The sequence below is a fragment of the Mesoplodon mirus genome (genome assembly GCF_964341445.2).
Source record: "Mesoplodon mirus genome assembly, chromosome: X".
NCBI classification, from domain to species: Eukaryota; Metazoa; Chordata; class Mammalia; order Artiodactyla; family Ziphiidae; genus Mesoplodon; species Mesoplodon mirus.
This window is the reverse complement of record NC_138981.1, coordinates 138,091,627-138,112,232: the sequence shown is the minus strand read 5'-3', so window position 1 is coordinate 138,112,232 and position 20,606 is coordinate 138,091,627. Positions and strand designations below refer to the sequence as shown.

At 47.5% G+C, this 20,606-nt stretch overlaps 1 protein-coding gene across 1 annotated transcript; it reads right to left on the bottom strand.

Annotated features, from left to right (window-relative positions):
• Positions 1-3,032: 3,032 nt before the first annotated feature.
• On the bottom strand, positions 3,033-19,141 carry GABRQ (gamma-aminobutyric acid type A receptor subunit theta; the record flags this gene model as incomplete). Its single annotated transcript, XM_082610301.1, has 9 exons — positions 3,033-3,998; positions 4,599-4,846; positions 6,267-6,419; positions 6,962-7,099; positions 7,622-7,704; positions 9,494-9,714; positions 11,725-11,792; positions 16,909-16,997; positions 18,993-19,141. The coding sequence occupies 9 exons, from the start codon at positions 19,139-19,141 to the stop codon at positions 3,033-3,035; spliced, it is 2,115 nt and encodes a 704-aa protein (XP_082466427.1).
• Between the last annotated feature and the right edge of the window lie 1,465 nt (positions 19,142-20,606).

Below are 20,606 nucleotides of genomic sequence, written 5' to 3'. Positions count from 1 at the left end.
CAACCAATGTTTAGGCCCCAGGAAGCAAGGTTTTCAATAGCCATGATGGGAGCCTCAGATGTGAGGTCATTGCTCTCCCCGCAAACCTGATTTCTCTGTGAGGGGTGTCCAAAAAGAAAGAGGCTGTCTTTGATATTCCAGCAGCAATTTTCTTGTTTTTAGCTGTCTCATAAGATTTGTGTGTGTGTATGTGTGGTTTGTGTGCGGATATGGAGGTAAACGTGTGATTTTGCATGTGAACATGTGTGTGTGTGGCTGTATGTGTTTGTGCATATCTGTGTGTATATATGTATATGCTGCTGAAGGTGAGTGCCCATGTGTGTGTACATGTATGTATTACTGTGTAGGTCTCTGTGGGTGTGTTAGGATGCTATATCTGTATGCTGTGTGTATAGAAAAGAAGAGACAAGCTGGGCTGATCAAGGTAGTCAGTCCCTGAGGGCTCCTTTGCACTTCTCTCCTTGGTCAGCCCTCTTTCCCTGGAGGGGGTGGAAGGAGGGAGCTCTGGACTACAAATCCCAATCCAAGGCTGCAGTGCAACTAACAACCATGCCAGGATGGGCTACCAAAGTGCCCTTTGGTTCTTTGCCTCCAACTGCTAGCAGCCAATCCCCTGAGCCGTTTCCTCATATCACCCACCTGCTTGCAGCTGGCTCCTCCCTGACATGTTTCAGACTTACAAGGTGACTATAATAAAAGGATGAATTATAAAGGCTATATACAACCTCCTCTCCAACTCTTTAGCTCTCCCATCCCATTGTGTACATCATATTATTGTTCTTACTGCATCTTCAAGGCTTCCCCACCCCAACCCCTACCTTTGTTACTCCCAAACACGTCCTTCCAGGACAAAGCAAAATCTCTGAACTCCCATCCTAGCCCATGATCGAGCATTTCCTACCTCAAGGCACTAAATTATCACTTCCTGGGACTACATTCACTTCTTCTGCATCTTCCATCCAGGAGACAGCACAGATGGGTGGAGGGAGGAGGAGAAGAGTGGATGGGGACTGGGAGACACCGCTCCCTGGAACAAGGGAATTGGAAAGAAATCGTCAGTTAAACAGCCCGGCCAAATACGGCCCCCCTTATGTGGGAACAGGCCAAGGGAATTCTGGTGGTTCTAGAAGAGCCACCAAAAGGGAATGCATATGCTTTCACGCATATTTCCTTTCACACCTATTCAAATCAGACAAATAAACATAGCTATGCACACATGCACTTATACACATGCATGCAGAATACACCCAGTGTGTACACACAAGCACACACATAAGTCATAAGTTTACACACTCTTTCATAGGGGTGCACACATGCACACACATATGCATCTACATGTTTTTATATATACAATCTTATACACACCAATATAGATTTACACTGATGTACATAGAACTGTACAGCTTCTCAAGTGGTTGTATGTGCACGCAGAGCTACCTTGATGCAGACACACACCCAGGTATACACAGAAACACAAATACAGAAACATGGTTAGAGGCGTAGGTGGCTGAGGGGCTGCAGTAGAGGCTGCCTATGGAGGAAGGAGGAACATAAGCTGAGTGCTTGGCGAATCTTGCTCCCCCACCTCCTCTGTCAGTGAAATGGAGCTGCTTGGCAAATTGGCATGCAGGCTACTGCCCACTTCCCTTAGGAGCCCCATCGGGTGGGCAGTACCTATGTTCAGTGTGCTCGGTTCCCACTCATTGGCTGGTCACTGGTCTCTTTCTGCAGAGATGCTCCAGGTGCTGTAGGATGAGGTCTGATGCCTGGTGCATAAGCAGAACCTGATGGAGCACCCCCTTTTGTAAAGGGGAGGAGAGACAGGGGAGCACCTCAGCTGACAGAGTTATGAGGACAAGAAGAAGGAAGAGCAGGTGGGGTGGCTCCACTACTCACTGAATGCATGTCCTCAAGCATGGTACATAAATTCCATTTTCTCCCCCTCAGAACACTGGGGACAATGTACTTTGCCTTCCCTGGCTCACAGGACTCTTGCGAGGGTTCAACAGTGTGATGTGTGGGTAAGCTCTTTGACACTTACTATGCACTAGACAAACAGAAAGAATCAGTATACAGATTCACAACAGTTGTCCATCTGCTGTTCTAGATCAGATGGGGAACTTTCCAAACCCTGGTCTTCATTCACCAAGTGCTTGCACTGTGTCTAGTGCTCAACTCAGCATGTGACCTAGACAGATGTATTGAGTCCCCATTGTCAAGCGTTCTGAAGCAGAAATATACGCAAGAGAAGTTCCAATCCCTCCAAAGATGCTACCTCAATCTGAGTAATCTCCAACCCAACATCATTCACCCTCTGCGAGCTCCTGCTGGGAACATGCTCTCTCACTTACCCTGACATTTCACTCAGCACCCCTACCCACCCACCCACATTCCATTCCCAACCCCGTACCACAACACCACACTCAACATACAACAGGAAAAATAGTGGGGGAAAGGCACTTTCAAAATCCCCCAAGTTCCCCAAAGTCAGTCCCCTGCATTTGTAAGAGATGGCTAGCCCTTCCCCAACCCAGTCTGGCTTTCTCCTGTAAAACCCTAAGCAGAGGGTGAGCAAGGACCATAATCCCTAGGAGGAAAAAAAAAGAAGAAAAAAGTAATGAAAAAGAAAACTCAACACTTCAGTGGGACAGAAAATCCCCCAGAAATGTTTTTGTGTACAGGGCTTGGATCCTTTCTGTCCCCCAGTCTGGCTCTTCTCTGTCTTCTAAACATTTCCATTTCCAGGGGGCTTTTCTGTGCTTATTAGATGTTAGAAGGCTTTGAAAACATGATAGCATTTGAAGAAAAGGGAAATCAATGTGCTATTTACCTCCAACTCCTCCTCAATCCCTTTTCTTCCAGCCAGAACACAACCTTTCCAACTACTCCCCACCTCATGTTTGTAAAGAGAAAGGTGGAACTGATTCAACTGCCCAAATAACCACAAAGTAAAACGAAAAAAGAAGGGAAGGAGAAACGGAACCAAAAGGAACTATGAAAGGAGCATAGTGTCACTCTGGGACACTATGGAACTAATAGATATGGTATACCCAATAAACAGTGTTGAACACCACAAAGGCAAGAGGGAAGAGGAGCCGGGAGCACCGGTCGACCTTAGGGACATAGTCAGGGTGAAAGAGCTTGGAAGAGAATGCTTTACTGAAGGAGCACCCAGGGCTTGGGGGGGAACTGTCATCAGACTCTGAGTTACTGTTCTTGTCTGGATCAAAGCCCATGACATTACCATAAAGGCTCCAGGTACTGTCAACATTACACTTGAGTTGCTTCTCAAGGTCAAGGTAGCCACTCTCAACTCTGATGTCATCAGGCAAGCTATGAATGTCTTGAAGGGTGCTATGGATCTCATAAAGGGTGTTATGGATCTCCTCAAGGTCGTAGTTTGCTTCTTGCACACACCTCTGGCCGTGGACAAGCAGATGCTTCCTACTGGGGCCATGGTCTTGGCTCTCATCGGAGTTGGAGCTCTCTTCAGGGTCTTCTGGGTCACAGGTCTCAGCACAGCCATGGGCCTCTGCACAGTTGCGGATTTCAGTAGGAATAACACTGTCATCAATATCAATATCATTAACGCAAATGCCATAGCTGGGCACGGCCTGCTCTGAGGTGGACGGGAGGTCACTCAGGCTTTCTGCAGTGGCCAGCCAGGACTGGTCCGAGAGAGAAGACAGTGAGCTGAGGCTTTCTGAGGAGGCCAGAGGTGCCTGCTCTGAGATGGAGGCTAAAGAGCCGAGGCTTTCTGGGCTTGCTAGGCCAGCCCACACCCGTCTGGAGGGAGGAGAGCCATTTCCATCTTCTATGTGCAACTGGTCATCCTTTAAGGAGACAGTGGATAGACTCATGAGGTCGAATGCTGCACGAACAATCACTTTCAGGGAGTGTTGGGGGGGACTTTCCTCCTGAGCACTTGTAACATGACTGATGGGCTGTTCCACTGGGAAAGCCACCTCTTCCTCCTGGGGTCTCTTGTGCGCAAGGTGCTGAGGAACAGGACCGAGAGGCTGTTAGCATGCAAGGGAAGTTCATGGCTCTTGCCGCCCCCCTGGGGCAGCTGCTCCCTCTGGAGTGCTGTGTAGTGGACAGAGGCAAGACCTCCTCAGGCAGGTGGGGGTAAGTTCCCTGTAAAGGAGGGACATTAACATACTGCCAGCAGCAAAAGACTCAGCATGGATTTCGGAGTCAAAAGAGCAAAGGAAGGAGGGTTAGGTCAGCCTCTCTGGTGTCTCTTCCTTTCAGCTTCCCTGTGTTCCCTTTCCCTCTGGCTCCATTGCCTGCCATTGGAGGTATGCTAAGTAGACCGGATTTGAAGCCCAAAGGTCTTGGGAAATCTAGCTCTGCCACTTATGACCTTGGACAATGACTCAACCTATAAAGGAGTGATGATAAATTGTTCTACTTCTTTCTTATCTGGAGAGAGAGAGAGAGAGAGAGAGAGAGAGAGAGAGAGAGAGAGAGAGAGAGAGAGTGTGTGTGTATGTTGTATGAGGATTAAAGGAGCTAAGAAATTTGAAAGAGTCAAGTGCTAATCTTAGGTTTAAGAAGTGCTCAAGGAAAGCAGATTGTCAGTCAAAAAGCCAAACCTGCATCGCCTCTTGGTAGCGGTAGCGGGCCATGACTCTTTGGGCTCTTCTGAGTTGCCTCTGAGAGCACTGAGGTCCTCTTCGGCTGTAGAAAACATAGTTGATGTAGACGTATTCTAGCAAGGACAGGAACACGAAGAAGAAGCATACGACCATATAGATGTCAATGGCCTTGAGACAGGAAAATTGGGGGAATTTATTCTGCAGATGTGAGTTGATGGCATTCAGGATGAGCATTGAAGTCAAACCTATAAACAACATAGCACAGGGTTAGTCCCCTCAGGTGGCTGATGTTCTTGGCAAACTGTCAGGCCCACATCCCACTGGAAGGGAGCAAAGGCCATCTCTGAGATTGGGAGGGCCCTAAGCAAAAGGCCTTCAGCTTACAAGGCTTAGGGCCCTGGCTCAATTGCTGTCTTTGCTTCTCCTCCCCCATATTTACAACCACCCTGTACTTCAATAGTTTAGTGATTTCCCATTGCTCTTAGGATCAAGTCAAAAATCTCCAGCCATGGTTTCATAGTGATTTACATGTTCAGCCCTGTTTTGCCCTATGATGGTCCTTTCCCCCTTTGCCTGCTAGTATGTAAGCTTTCCTGTAGTCCATCCCTCAGAAGGTTTTGTGACCCCTAAAATATTACATAAATATAAAGGTTTAGCCTAGCGTGTGCTTCTAAAGAAGGAGGCTGAAAAGTCTGCCCCAAAGATGGTGAAGGAGAAAGCAGACCAGGGTCTGGGATACACAGGCATTCTGCAGAGTGGGACCAAATAAATTTGGGAGCTGATCTCTTTAGGCCCCTCCTTAGTACTGCTCAAAAGCCTTTGATGCTCCCCGCTGCTTATACATGAAGTTCCAACTGCTTAAAATGGAATTTCAAGTTCTTCCCAAGTCAGCCCAAGCTGTCTTTCTGCTACTCTCCCCACTTCCCCAGCTTGTGCTCCAGGCACCCTCCTGGAAGTCCTCAAAACCCAGTTTGAGGAATACTTTCTTGGTGCAGTTTTAGCCAATAAGACCTGGGTCATTACCTGGGTCGTTTCCTCCTCTGGACTCTGATAGCATTTGTCTCAGCATTCCATTAGACACTTGCCAGGAGCAGCTCATCTAGAAGTCCTCTGCTGCCTAATTGGGCATTTTGATATGTTGCTTAATCAATGTTTATTGTGTTGCATTTCTGATCTAAATTTGTGACTTGTCCATTCATTTATGTATCCAGCAAATAATGAATTCTGGTACTTTGGACCCAACATACCAAGATCCCAACCCTGATGTTTTTTTCACATCTGTCTCCAATGTTGGTCTCTCTGCTGTGGATTGGCTGGGCACCTGTAGCATGCCTGTTAGGTCCCATCTTGTTTCCTTGTCTGTGCAGTCACACACTGTTCCTTACTCTCAACTTTTTTTTTTTTTTTTCTTTTTGCGGCATGCGGGCCTCTCACTGTTGTGGCCTCCCCCGCCGCGGAGCACAGGCTCCGGACGCGCAGGCCCAGCGGCCATGGCTCACGGACCCAGCCGCTCCGCGGCATATGGGATCCTCCCAGACCGGGGCACGAACCCGCATCCCCTGCATCGGCAGGCGGACTCTCAACCACTGCGCCACCAGGGAGGCCCTCAACTTTTTTCTGAGCAAGACAACCCAAGTTCCTTCCTGGGATGGGAACAGGACCTACCTACTGTCACCCTGGCTGCAGAGGATTCATAGTTCATCCAAAATGATATCCAGGAAACAACAGTGGTGAGGACAGTAGGCCAATAGATCTGCACAAGGTAGCTGGTGACTTCCCTCTTGACCAGGAACCTCACTATCAGGCGCACATAGGAACCTGGCAGGGAGACATACTGGTATTATGGTGGTAGGGCTGAGGGGATTTTCAGAGTAAAGTACACGATGGTGGAGGGGAAACCAATGGCCAGTTCAGCCTCTAATATTCCAGTCTGGGCAGTATGCAGACCTCACCCCATTTGCTGCCTTAAGGCCAGTGAAAATGGCATGTGTCAGTAGGCCCATATGGCGTAGCAAGACTGCTATCTCTTCCTTCCTTCCTCACTTTCTCCATGTCAACTGAAGTTGAAATGGGAAAGACATGAGATAGTTCAAAGCTACAACAAATGGAAGGGGAGAGGCTGGCCCTGGAAGGAGGCCTGTGGAATGTCAAACCTGGCCAACTGCTTCCACACACATTTCCTCATTGGCAGAGGGTAAGCCATTGGGACTTTATGAAGGGGGCTTTGGAAGGTGTCCAGAACAAGAAGGGAATAGGAAAGAAGGAAGAAGAGAGTCTAGAGGTCAAAGGCAGAGGTCACCAGAGTTTCCTAGCGTACAAAAGAGACAGCAGATAGGAGAGAAGGAGGGGGTCAGACCCACCTGTGTAGAAAAACACCTCTTTGCTAGTCATTGTCTTTTCCAGGAAACTGAACTGAGGGATGTGCAGCTTCTCAGTACCCTGGATGGCATTCCCATTGCCTTCCCAGTATAATAGGATGTCTTCAACTGTGTAGCCATCTAGGAGGGGGAAGGAAGCAGAGTTAATCTCAGAAAGCAGGCATAGGCAGATTTCACACCAGAGGAGCTTGTGAAAACCAAAGGGTAGTTGGAACCTGCAATATTGGGGTACCTTTGTGTTTTGTGGGTCTGAGCATAGGGAAGGGGGGCATGTGGAAAGAGAACTCTCAGTTTGAAGTTTCTTATCCAGGAAGGAAAGCACAGCAAAGAGATGGGCTCCTACCCATTAGCTTGTGCACAATTTTTCCATAGCTAGGCACATTTCCCTGTGGGACTCTTTATAGCCTAAAGGCCACCTTCTCCCTGATACCATCTGTATATATACCCCTCTCTCTCTGTCTCTCTGTCTCTCTGTCTCTATCTATCTATCTATCTATCATCTATCTATCTGGGAGAGAGAGAAATGGGGGAGGGAGGGAGTAGGGGAGATATGCAGGCCCTCTCACTGTGAAGTTTGCCTTTGGCTTCCTCACGGCCCCAACCCCGGGTAGGGAAAAAAGGGGCCTTGGGAGACATACGTACAGCTCTCCACCTCCAGCTTGCAAGTCTGCTTGTCCAGAGGGAATTTTTGCAGATTCATGGAACAAGCTGCTGTGGTGGTGAGCCTGCAAAGGAAAAGCAAAAGGAAGAGAAAAGTGAGTCAAGCCCAGGCAAGTAACTGTTCCTGAGAAAACTGAAGGGGTGGGGTGGGGAGAGGCACCCCAAGGACTGACCCACCTAACACCTTCCCACACTGCCCACATTCGAGCCGGGTTCTCCTTCCCTCCCTTTCTTCTTTCCTTCTTTCTCCTCCCTCACCCTGCCCCTGCCCCACACGCTTCCTTCCCTTCTAGAGGAAAGATGAGTTGCAGTTGCGTAAGGAGGAGAGGGAATTTGTATGTGACAAAGACACCCAAAAGTCTGGTAGGACTTACACAGAAGACAACAGATGTATGGCATGTCAGGAAACCTCAGGGTGTCAGAATGGGAAGGGTCCTTGAGGAAACTGAATGCAGAGACAGAAAGAGGACTTTCTTGCTGAAGGAGCAGCAAAGCTGTCAGGAGGAAACCGAACGCTACACTGAAGCAGCTGAAACACCAGATCCGATGTGGAGTGCCTGTGTGTGGTGTGCGGGTACCGATGTGGGCAGTGGCCCCGGCCTACCTTTGGCCATGGGAGCTGCTCTGGCAGCAATCCCATCTCTGTGCATCTGCTTATGAGGGTACTGGGGCTTAGCAAAATGCCAGTGGGTGTAAATGGATAGGAGGGATTAATATATCTGAGGTGAGCTATGGAATGGGGCTTCAAGTTGTCATGTGGTAGGTCCAAGAGAGGAAGCTGAGGAGGGATCTTGGAAGACCTGGGGAAGTGGGAGAAGTGAACAGTAGGGAAGAGGATAATTAGAAAAGTTCTTTGCAGCCCCAGCTGGGAAGCTCTGGCCCCTTCCTTGTCCTGCCTTTCCCAGTTGCTGATACCACCCTTGTCCCTTTCAACTCTTGAAGTGATTTCCATTTTGTACAGTGGGTAGTGTGTGTGTGTGTGTGTGTGTGTGTATTTCTCTCCCTTCTGTGAATTCTACATGAACATTAATCAGCTGAGGCCCCCTTTGTGACCAGTGACCTGTTCCCTGTAAGCTTTGTTGTTCTCTGACTCCAGTCTCTGACTTGGTCCATGGGAAAGTGGAGAAAGAAGAGGGAAACAAAGGGATACAGAAAGAGAACCCCAGAGAAAGAGATCCAGAGAAAGATCTGTACCCTAGTAGCTAACTCTTGGAGAAATTTTCTGAGCTAAATTTATGTCTCATGCTTGTCTTAAGAGATGGTTTGTAAGAGATGAGGCTGTGCAGAGGGCTTTGGTGACTGTCTGCTATGCTCTACATAGGCCAGTGAGGAGCTCCAGTGTGCACACATTCTGTTTGTACAAAGCCATAGGCAATAGACGCACACTGCGCACCCTTGGGTCCCCTGCATGTTGCATATATGATCAATGGCAGAGACCAGTCCCCCTCCTTCACTGCATGGGAGAGAAAAGACACAAATAAATAACAGAATATACATTCAATGCTAAGGCAAAGGGAGAGCTCTTCCAGTTGAGAGTGTCAAAGATGATTTCTTGACAAAGGGGGCATTTGAATTAGGGACTGAAGGATAGGAAAGCTTCAGACTCATGGAAAGAGGAACGGGTCATTCCAGACAGAAACAACAGCATAAGCCAAGGTGTGGGGACAGAACAGCCAAGGATGGCTGTGGGAAACTCTGAAGGTTCCACTTTGACTACTGAGTGAGGGGGGCAGTGAAAGAGAGATTTGGAAAGCAGTGGGTTCCTCTGTGTGTCCCTTGGAGTGTGTTCATGGGATAATTAGTGGGAAGAAGGTAGGCTGTCTCGGTGATCCCCAGGTCCCTGGGGGAACTCACCGGATGCCATACCGCACCGTTCCATCTGGCTGAAGATGAAACACGCGATTTTCTACAGTCACATCATGCACAAAAGCATCCTTGCTATTTAGAAAGTAGCAGTCAGGGACCCACAACTTCTCAAGCATCTGATAGTCCAGGGTCAGGTTCAGATTGGTCTCATAGTATGCTAAACGTGGATCTTTCCAGGTCTGATGAAAAAACATTGTAATAGTGTAGTCCTGAGGAAAGAAAGGTAAATCCTAGTTGTAAGCGAGGTTGCCCAGCCTTCTGCCCTCAGTGTTTTTGTGTATGCAGGTGTATGAAATACATCCTAAATATAGATGCGTAACGAAACATATGTAAGAGTGTTCAATGTTACAAATAATAAAACGAGCCCCATATAATTAAAATTCAGGTTCAGAAACAGAACATTCCCAATAACTATCAATCTTCAACGTGTCTCTTGCAGAGCATATTTCCCACACCTCCCAGCAGTAACCATTATCTTAGAGTTTAATGATAATAATCCCTTGCTTTTCCTATTTTTTCCTCTATGTTTTCCTAAGTTTTATTGTCTATGTATTTCTAAGAAACATATTGCTTAGTTGGACTTATTTAAATTTTTTTCTGAATGGAATCACACTCTATGTATTCATAAGTTGCTTCTTTCACTCAACATTATGTTTGTGTGTTTGCTCAGGTCGATGTGTGTAATTAAAATTTGTTCACTTGCATTGCTGGATACTATTCCCTTATATGAATATACTATGTGTATTATTATGTGATGACACCATACATATCAAAATCGCAATGAAATAAAAACTATAAAGCAAAAGTTCCAGTTTATACCCCTATAAAGTGCAGATAAGAGTTCCCAATGCTCCTGCCTTGCCAACATTGGTATTGTCTGACTTTTGACTTTTTGCTCGTCTGGTGGGTATGTAATGGGTTCTCACTGTGGTCTCATTTTGCATTTCACTGATTAATAATAAAGTCAGGCATCTTTTCACAAGTTTATCTGCTACTTGGTTTTCTTCACAAAAGTGAAGTTCTTGTTCAAATTTTCTGATCATTTTTCTATTGCTTTAAAAATATTCTTCTCAAGAATAAAGACGCAGATGTAGAGAATGGACTTGAGGATATGGGGAGGGGGAAGGATAAGCTGGGACGAAGTGACAGAGTGGCATGGACATATACACACTACCAAACGTAAAACATATAGCTAGTGGGAAGCAGCTGCATAGCACAGGGAGATCAGCTTGGTGCTTTGTGACCACCTAGAGGGGTGGGATAGGGAGGTGGAAGGGACATGCAAGAGGGAGGGGATATGGGGATATATGTATATGTATAGCTGATTCACTTTGTTGTAAAGCAGAAACTAACACAGCATTGTAAAGCAATTATACTCCAATAAAGATGTTTGAAAAAAAAAAAGGTCATGAAGAACCTAGGGGTAAGATGGGAATAAAGACACAGACCTACTAGAGAATGGACTTGAGGACACGGGGAGGGGGAAGGGTAAGCTGGGACAAAGTGAGAGAGTGGCATGGACATATATACACTACCAAACGTAAGGTAGATAGCTAGTGGGAAGCAGCCGCATAGCACAGAGAGATCAGCTCCGTGCTTTGTGACCACCTAGAGGGGTGGGATACGGCGGGAGGGAGGGAGGGAGACGCAAGAGGGAAGAGATATGGGGACATATGTATAATTATAACTGATTCACTTTGTTATAAAGCAGAAACTGGCACACCATTGTAAAGCAATTATACTCCAATAAAGATGTTAAGAAATAAAAATATTCTTATTAATTCACAGGAATTATGTGTATTTTCAATACCAGTCCTTTGTGTTGCAAATATTTTAGTCCAATCTGAACTATCTTTTCAAACTTGTCATACTCATTTTGCATGCCAGAAGTTATTTGCGTGCCAGAAGTTTTGGCTAAAGAGAATATTAATATAGTTTAGTTACCAGTATTTATTTTTATAGTTTGTGTTTTCTGTGTCTTTTTTAAAAAGTCCTTACCTATCTCAAAGACACTAAAAGAATATCCTATATTATATTTTAAAAACATCATAAGCCTTTCACTTTTATGTCTGTAATACATCTGGATTTATTTATTTTTAATTTCAGGTGGCTGTAGTTTCCAAAACCTACTGTGTTCCTCCATGTGGCCTCTGCTGCAGGTCAGAACAACAGGCTTATGACACTGCTCCTTGTCTCATGGCTGGAGCTGACACACTTACCATAGTCATTTCTGAGATCTGTTCAATACTGGAGACATAGATAGATACTCCCACTGGCACAGGGGCACCTACAATACAGGAAGACACTATTACATGCAGGGTAGGAAAAAGGGTAAAACATGGACTCAGGAGCCAGACTGCCTGAAGTTTGAACCCCATTTTGGCACTTACTAGCTATGTGACCTTGAATAAGCTACCTTACCTCTCTGAGCTTAGTTTCCTCATGAGTAAAATGGGGATAATGATAGCACTTATCTCATCGTTAATGCAAGCCAAGCACTTAGAGTACGGCCTGGCTCACAATATGCTGAAAAGAAAGGGTCAGGCCAAAATGAAGAAAAAAACAAGGGAATGAAGCACTCTTTTTCTAAGTGTTTTCTTGATAAAAAACTTAAGAGCAATGAGTCCCAAAACAAGATTTGTGGTGGGCATGAGCATATTTGTGTGAGTTCATGTGAATGTGTCCATGTGTGAGTTGATGTGTGTTTTTGTGTGAATGAATGCGTGAGCTGTGTGCATGAGTGTATGTGAGCATGTTCACATACCCCAGTAAACTTGTGCATGTATCCATGTGCAGGTCAATGTGTCAGTGTGCACATGAGTGTATGTGAGCATGTTTGTGTGTGAGAGAAGGCATGAGCATGTTTGTATGCTTGAGTGTGTTGTGTGGGAGTGAATTATGAGTTAATGTGTTTGTGTGATCATGTATGAGAGAATGTGTGACTGTGTGAGTGTATGTGAGCTTGTTAATGTGCAAGGGAATGTGTGAACATGGGCATGTTTGTGACCTTGTTTGTATGTGTGTGAGTGAATTTGTGAGTGTTTTCATGTATGTGAGCATGCTTCTGTATAAGTGAGTGTGTGAGCACATTTCTGGGTGAATGAATGTGTCAGCATGTGTGTGTATTTGAGTGTATTGTGTGGGAGTGAATATGTAGGTTATTTGCGTGAGCCTGTTCACTTGTTAGTGTATTTGTGAGCATGTCCATGTGGGAGTGAGTGCATGATTATGTTTGTGTGTGTAAAGTTGTGTTTGGGAATGTAAGTGAACTTATGGGTGTATGTATGTGTGAGTGAGCAAGTTCATTGTGTGAATATGTGAATGTATTTGTGTGTGTGACCTTGTTCACATGCAAGTGTGATAAATGATTACACTCACACCCATCACACTTATAACTGTGAGTGTGTAAGTGTGGGTGTATGTAAGCATGTTTATGTGCTTGAGAAAATCTGTGAACTTGTCCATGTGAGTGTGGCTGAATGTGTGAGTGTGTTTGTGTGTGAGTGTGTGACCATGCTGATGTGCAAGTGGACCCATGAGCATATCCATATGTGTTAGCATGTCACTATACAGGTATGAGTGAATGTGTGAGCATGCTCAGGTGCGTGTGTTTCTGAGTTGGTAAATATGTAGACATGTTTGTATGTGTGTGCATGTGTGAGTGAACATGTGGGTATGTTCATGTGTGTGAATGACAAAGCATGTGTGAGTGTGTGTGTCTATGTGTGTGAGTGAATTTGTGTTTGTATATGTGAGGATGTTTGTGTGCAAGTATAAGTGAATGCATGAGCATGAGCATGTGGATGTATGTGGGTGTGTTTGAATGAATTTGTGAGTGTGTTTGTGTATGTGAGCATGTTTGTGTGAGAATGAATGTATGAACATGTTCATGTGTGTATGCAAATGTGTGAGCATGTGTGTTAGTGTATGTGAGGGTGTATATGTGTGTGAGTGAATTTGTGTGTTCATGTGAGTGAGTACATGGGCGAGGGTGTTTGTGTGTGTTAATATGTAACTGTGATTGAATTTGTGCATGTACATGTGCATGCGTGCATGTGTGTGTGTGTGTGTGTGTCTGTTGCTGCCTCCTGGCTTTCTTTTTCAGGACTAGGTGTTAGTGCTGCCCATTCAAATGTGATAATGGATGTGAAAATATGTACTAAACTATAAAGTACTGTGGAAAAATACATTTTAATTGTTTCCTCATTGACTCAAAACTCTTCACTGGGCCTCACAGCTAAGCCATTATTCTATGTGTATTACATCACATTGCTGTTATGGAAACACGTGTGACGCTTCCAATTCAGCCTGCTGGCTTCACTGCAGGCTGGCTGCCTAGAAGCTGAGCTGCAAAGTTCTATTGGGAATCCACGTATGAATGGCAGCTGAGAAGTAAATGGGCCTCTGTGTGAAGGCATAGCATTCACAGCTATTGTGAATGATCACTATGTAGTGACAGGGGTTTCTAGAAAGGCAGTTTTTTTAATTACAGCCTTTCAGGCTCCCCACATGCGTTTAGATGAGGATGGAGGCTGTGTTCCGCAGGCAACAAGCCCCAGAAAGGCCAGGCAGTCATCCTCTCAACTACCTCACTCTAGTGTCAAACTTATAATCCTATGCCATTCTGTGTCACTCAGGCAATCCAATCACTTACAGCAGAATCCTGGGGACCCGAACCCTAAAGTGCCAGGGCTCAGCTTTGTCCAAAGACTCCCAGTTGAAGAGGCAAGTGGGAACTGAAGTGCAGTCCACATTCCCCTCACCAAGGCATGAGCCTTGGCCCAGGATTGTGGCCTGGAGGAAGGGGACCTGGGACCTTTTTCTAATTTATCCACCTAAATTAGGAGGGAATACCTTATGTGCTAGTAGTGGGCAGAACAAGAGCTTAGCTAAGATATCCCACATCCTTACAAGGATAACAGAGGGGAACAAGATGCTTCCAAGTAAGGTATCTAAATGCTATCTCTGGGGTGATGGCCTCTGTCCCATATCCCATCACTGTCCTTCCTGATGGACTCAGGAAGGCAGAAAAAGTGGGAGGGGGTAATCACTTCCCTCCCTCTTGGAAACTTTGCTACCCAACTCTACTTCCTCCCTCGCATCCATCAGAGTACCAGAGGAAGAGGAGGTAAATGAAGGAGTGATGAAGATGTCCCATTTATTCCTTCACTCCACACCTATGTCATACCAGGTGATGGGCTAAGCAAAGTCCTTAGGGACTTGCCTTTTGCAGCACTATGGAGTCCCACTTCTCTTGCTCAGAAAGAAGCATCTTTGTTAACTTTCCCTGGTCCCTCCTCCTCCTCTTCATCCTCCTCTTCTTAAGGAAGTTGTGTCTCCCATTTGAACCTAACCACAGTTAGGTCATGTCTCTGCATGTGGGGGGCGTGTGTGCCTGCGTGTTAAGCTCTGAAACTCCACTTAACTTCAGACACAGAGAGAAATTTGACTCTGTGTCTAGTGGGAGCCATGGGCTACCCCAACTCTAAACCCCCTGGCCCAGCTCTCCAATTGACTGCCTCCCCCCAACCCAATAAAACAGCCCCAGACTTAGAGCCTGTAGTTCCTCCTTCTGTCTAAATGCTAGAAGGTCCTGCATTGTCCTTGCTCTCCCACCTTCATCTACTGTTTGGCCAAACTGGGGACCCAGCTATTCCCATACTCCCCAGGTCTGCATGCCCATAAAACTTAGGTAACCCAGGAGGTTAGGCATCTTGTGTAAACAAATCCAAGTTAGCTCAAAAAATGGCGGTGAGGTGCCTTGGAGATACCATGGGCCAGCCACACCTGACAATCCCCAGAGGGTGGTCCTTGCCCCTGTTCTCCCCATAGCCCCAGATGCCTGCAGAGATGGCAACCTGAAGCAGCGGGGAGAATGTGCTTGATGTACTTGAATGGCTGTTGGTTAGCCTTTGCTGAGAAACAGGAAAACAATGAATGGAGAAAATGTAACAGCTACACCCTTGACACCCACTGTTGCTTTGTGCAACTGGTCTAAAACCAGTGTCATGCAATGGAGTGCTCGCTGTGCCCTAACACCTGAATTTCTATAATGAAAGAACTTACCTTCTGCCCTCTCCACTCCAGCCTCCCAGTCCCCAGTGCGCACTCACCTTGGATCCAGGGACAGCACGGCCTTCTGTGCTCACACTTGGAGGAAGCAAAGCAGCCAATGGGATACCAGTCAAATGTCCCACCTCCAAACCTTAGGGCATAGGGTGATCAACTTGGTTTACAAGGGGGCTCCCTAGGCAAATCACAGAGCCCCCAGTGGTCTAGCACAAAGGCAAGTGCTAACAGCTGTGTGCCCTTTAGGGTGGAGGCTTTGTGTATTCAGAAGACCTCTATTCATAGGTACAAATGTGAATATTAGCATTCATTAACCCTTTAGATTGGGTGTCTAGTTCTACCACCTGCAGGAAGGAGAGCGCTTTCTCTGACTTAGCCGCCCTACTTTTTTAGCTCTTTCTCTGTTTCCTTTGAGCCAAAATGTGACTGACGTCTATTTAATGCACCCTTCCTCTTGTCTGTCCTTGGTCTGGGTTTCTTGGGTGTCCCCTCAGCCAGAGAGTGCTATTCCTGTTCTGTGGGGTCAGGGGAGGTTGCCTGTTACTTTAAAGCTGTGTGATGGAAGCCAGTCACCCTTTCCAAATCTAGGGGTCCGGGGAGGTGAGGCTAGGCAGAAATAGGAGAAATTGATGTATTGGCTCCCTGGAGGTTTGTATTTCAGTTTCCTTGTCATTTCTCATATTTGTGCTTAAGATCTGAGTGCTAGGCTAAGGAGTTTAGATTTTATTTTGCAGTTAAATAAAGCCATCAAAAGTTCCTGAGGTGATTAGGTGGGGTTAATAAACATCACGCTGACTGCAGTGTGTTGAATAAACTGAACTTGGTAGGAGCTGAAGGCTTGGGGAGGGGGAGCAGAAGCAGAAGTGCCTGGGACCCAGGTGGGTGAAGTAAACTAGGCAGAGAAGTCCATGCCCTTAGTTTTAAGCCAGCTGAATGGGTAAGTGCCCAGTGTGCAAAGAATGTGCTCACAAGTGGAACATGTGTCCTCCCCATAGATGGAGCAGAAAACTCGAGCATGAGAAGCACACCTGGTGTGATTAGTGCTTCTCCAGCCACCCCAGGGAGTGTGCTTCAGGCTCCGTACCACTGTAAAGGAGTGTGGAGGGGGCAGAGGCCTCTTGCATTAGAAGGCAGAGAAGTGGGAGAAATTCCAGGGGCAGAGTGGACGGCCTGGGTGTTGGGGGCCGGGGAGTGCTCCGCTACAGGTCTCTTCAGGGTCGGGAAGGTGGGGTTTGGAGAGGCACAAGTGTCCGGTCTAGAGGACTGCTCCTGGTCAGCTCAATGGGTGGGGCTGGCTTGTTGTGTCTCAGCTCTAGTATCTGGACTTGTCTTACCTCCAAAATTGGGCCTCAGACGGACATCATATTTCGACAGCACCCTGTCCAAAATCTTGTGAACCATAGCTTCATGTGCACAATTTTTGCTGAAACAGAGAAGTCATTGGTAAATATTGGTCATCAGTGAATGCCACACTGCTTCTCAGAAAACAAAGAGCACCCCAGGCATCAACTTGCCAGGGCCTTCCCTCCTGCAAACATGCAGACATATACAGTCATACATGTACACGTCTCTCCCTGCTCTCCTCCATCCCTGCAGTGAGTCAGCCAGAAGCACAGCAGCAACGCAGACTCCTCTTTCCCCCTCCTCCTCCCCAGCTTTTATCCAAAGGGTGGGGCCTAAAGACTGGATTCTTGTTACCAGGCAGAATTGGGGGGATGGGGGGAAACTGTAGGGGAAGTGGAGAGAAGAGGGTGTGGGCAGGTGTGAGCCCTCACATAAATGTATTACTTCAACCTCCTAAGGAGCCCCACTTTACCATCAGCCTGGATGCAGCTTTCCAGGTTGGTGGGAGTCCTCTTTTCAGTAGCCTAGGTCATCTTTCACCGTCTATGTTCTCTAGCTCAGTCACGTTTCCCCTACCTAGGCTAAGGCCAGCATTTTGTTGTCACGTCTATGTGAATCTTGTTTCTGTACACCTCTGTTTCTAAGAGTTGGCATATTACATATGACACAGAGAGACAGCCTTGCTCATGTAGCAGAGTTTTATGACCCTCATCAATCACCATTTTTGAGTCTTGGGGTTCAGGGCTGTCCTCAAAAACACATGTATTCTTGGAGCAGGCATCTCTTTGGCTAAGCATGTGCTTCCAGCCTAGACATGTCTTGGGTGAGCACATGTAAATGGACCCAGCACAACCCTGCAGAGAGCTGGCCTTTCCAGAAGTCTCTGATGTGTCCTCCCAATTCACCTAGTCCTTCATGGGGGGCTCTTTTCCCCAAAAGGGGCTTGTGAATGAGAATAGGCCCTGGGCATCACTATGACTTAGGATCTTTGATTAATTGACTATGGAATGTCAGCCTCTGCAAATCTCTCGTGTGTGTGTGTGTGTGTGTGTGCGTGTGTGTGTGTTCACTAGTGCAGTTTGGTATGTTGGGTTGAGGACATTGCAGAGCTGTCTGCTGGAACCCTGCCCAACTATGCCCCCTTTTCCTAATACATGTTCATTTCTGGTTTGCCATTTAAAAAATTATTCTCAATCATCTTTAAAAAAAATCTCATCATCTTTAATGACAAAATTTCAAAGTGTGCACATGAATGATTCCTGAATTAAAGCAACGCATTTGTGCCTGTTTAGGACCACACACACATTATCCACATGCCAGTGCTCAGGATCTGTGACCACCACAAATACACATTTCCATGTGATCTACATGTAAAGGCTGACTGTTTAACAGCTCTTCAGTTATTTGCAGACCCAAACAAACCTGAAATCAAACAGCTAATCTTCAAGTGTTTTCACAGGAAGCAAGTACAAAAATGCACCCATCTCAGGCCACAAGGTTATATGCGATACAGCCGCCGATTGCATTGTCTGGGCTACGATGAGGTTGAGTCAATAATTTCTATCTGCAGCATAGGAAAATGTCCCTCACTGCTCAACACACACATTCAGGAACACACGCACGCACCTCTTGGAATAGAAAAAAAATCCGGACTCAAACAGGTGTCTCTACTGTCTATGTTTTGTGAATTTCTCATCACCCTGTACCTCCATCCCCCAATCCTACAGGTGCCAAAGGACGTGACTGGGAAAAGCTACTAGGGGCCTTGGTCCCCGGGGATGGATGGCAGACCTTGGGGTGAGAGCATCTTTCCCCCCACCCCCCGGGGCTGCAGTTTGGGCACACGCGGGGCTCTGTCAGGTCAGGCGCCTCAGTAACAGGTGGGCTGAAACACAGGGCCCCCCTCGGCCCCCACTCCCATCCCACCAACCTCCAGGGACCTGTAGGCAGGGCCCGCACACCAGGACTTGGCGAGCCCGGGTCCAAGTCTTCCCCAGCCCGCTCCGTCCAAGAGGTCCGAGGCTGCCCATACTCTCCTGTCACCACCATGCCCAGCCTCGCGGCTCCCGCTTACCAGCTGAAGAGGTCCAGGACGACATCGGGTACGTTGGAGGAGAGCTCGAAGTGGAACTTCGGGGTGGGATTGAGGTCGTTGCCCTCTGCGAGCCAGGTTCTGATGAGCAGCAGAAGCACAGCGGCTCGCAGCATTCCACGGATGCCCATGGCTACGGCACTCCGGGGGTCGGAGGGCGCGAGAGACTGCCGTCAGCCGCCGGGGGTCGGAGGGCGCGAGAGACTGCCGTCAGCCGCCGGGGAAGGGACGGGGTGTGGGCAGTGCGGGGAGAGAGGGAGCTGGGGGGTCGCTAGGAGTCGCCTCTAAGGAGACAGTAGCGAGAGTATGGGGAGCAGGGAGCGCGGGGTTCGGACCGGAGCCCAGAACCCAGGGGGAGCAGTCCTCCAGTACCTCTGCCCGACGCAGCGCCCTCAGGACGCGCCCAGCAGGTGCGAGGTGCGCTCCGTCTGCGGCCGCTCCAGGCTGCGACTGGGCACCCAGCCTGGAGCCCGGCTGGCTCCGCCCACTCCGACGGTAGCACTGGCAGAACCAATCCGGCAGGTGCCAGGAGCCGCACAAAAAGGCGCGCGCTCTTGCCTCCGCCCGCAGCCAGCGCACCGCCTGCTCCCCGCCCCTTCAGGCCTCTGCAGTTGTCCCCCTGCTAGCAACAGACACAGACAGGGGCGGGGCCGGCCCAGGGGAGGGGGAGGGGAATCGGTTGCAGGGGGGCTGGGCATGCATCCGCACCTAGGGCACCCGGTGGGTCCTGCTCTTTCTCTCTGCAAAAATGCAAAATGTGCGTTTCTTTTGGAAGACCGTGTGCCCAGGAGTTTTTTTGTGGTGAGGGAGTGAGGTAATTAGACTACCCTGGCTGAATCTACATTCTGATAGAGCTGGACACATTTGGGTCCCCAGGACAAAGCTCAGGGAACTGGAAGGGTTCACCAACTGGGATCACGCTGAGATGTGACTGTCCCATAGCCAGGGCTGACACCATGAACCTCAAACACTCTCTTATGAAACAAAAGGATCTCAGAGGGTAGGGAAATTCCTCCACCCAATCCCCTCTGTCCTTCCCTTCTCAGATCCTTGACAAATGAAGTTGAGAAAGACGTCCTTCAGAGCACATGGGCCAGATGGGCAATCAATAAATAGATCTCAGTCACGTTCACCAATGCTGAGCTTCCTAAGGCATGCCACTGAGAAGGGTTCCAATGAAAATGAATTTTAGGTTCATTCTTGGTCAGCTAAAACATTCACACAGAGATATAGCCTTCTTCTCCTTTCTCTCAGTATTTGGTGAAGTGAGTTGGGACTACTTGTGCTCAGAAAACCTCCAGTTGCCTGGTTGGTTGAGTGTTTCCCACACTTAAGTGTTTAACTCTTTATCCCCACTTTCTTAACCATCTTAGAACCAAACTTTAAAAAAATGTGTCTCATAGTTCCCTGCCTTTTTTAACGAGCAGAACACCCTTGCACCTTCCTTTCCCTTTGCCCCACTATTGCAGCAAATGGTCTCCTTCTCACATGAGTGTAGAAATAAAAGAAGATGGTGGAACCTGCATGTCACTGACTATTACATACAGGAATGGATCAATAAAACTCATCCCTACTGCTACTAATTCTGCCCCCATT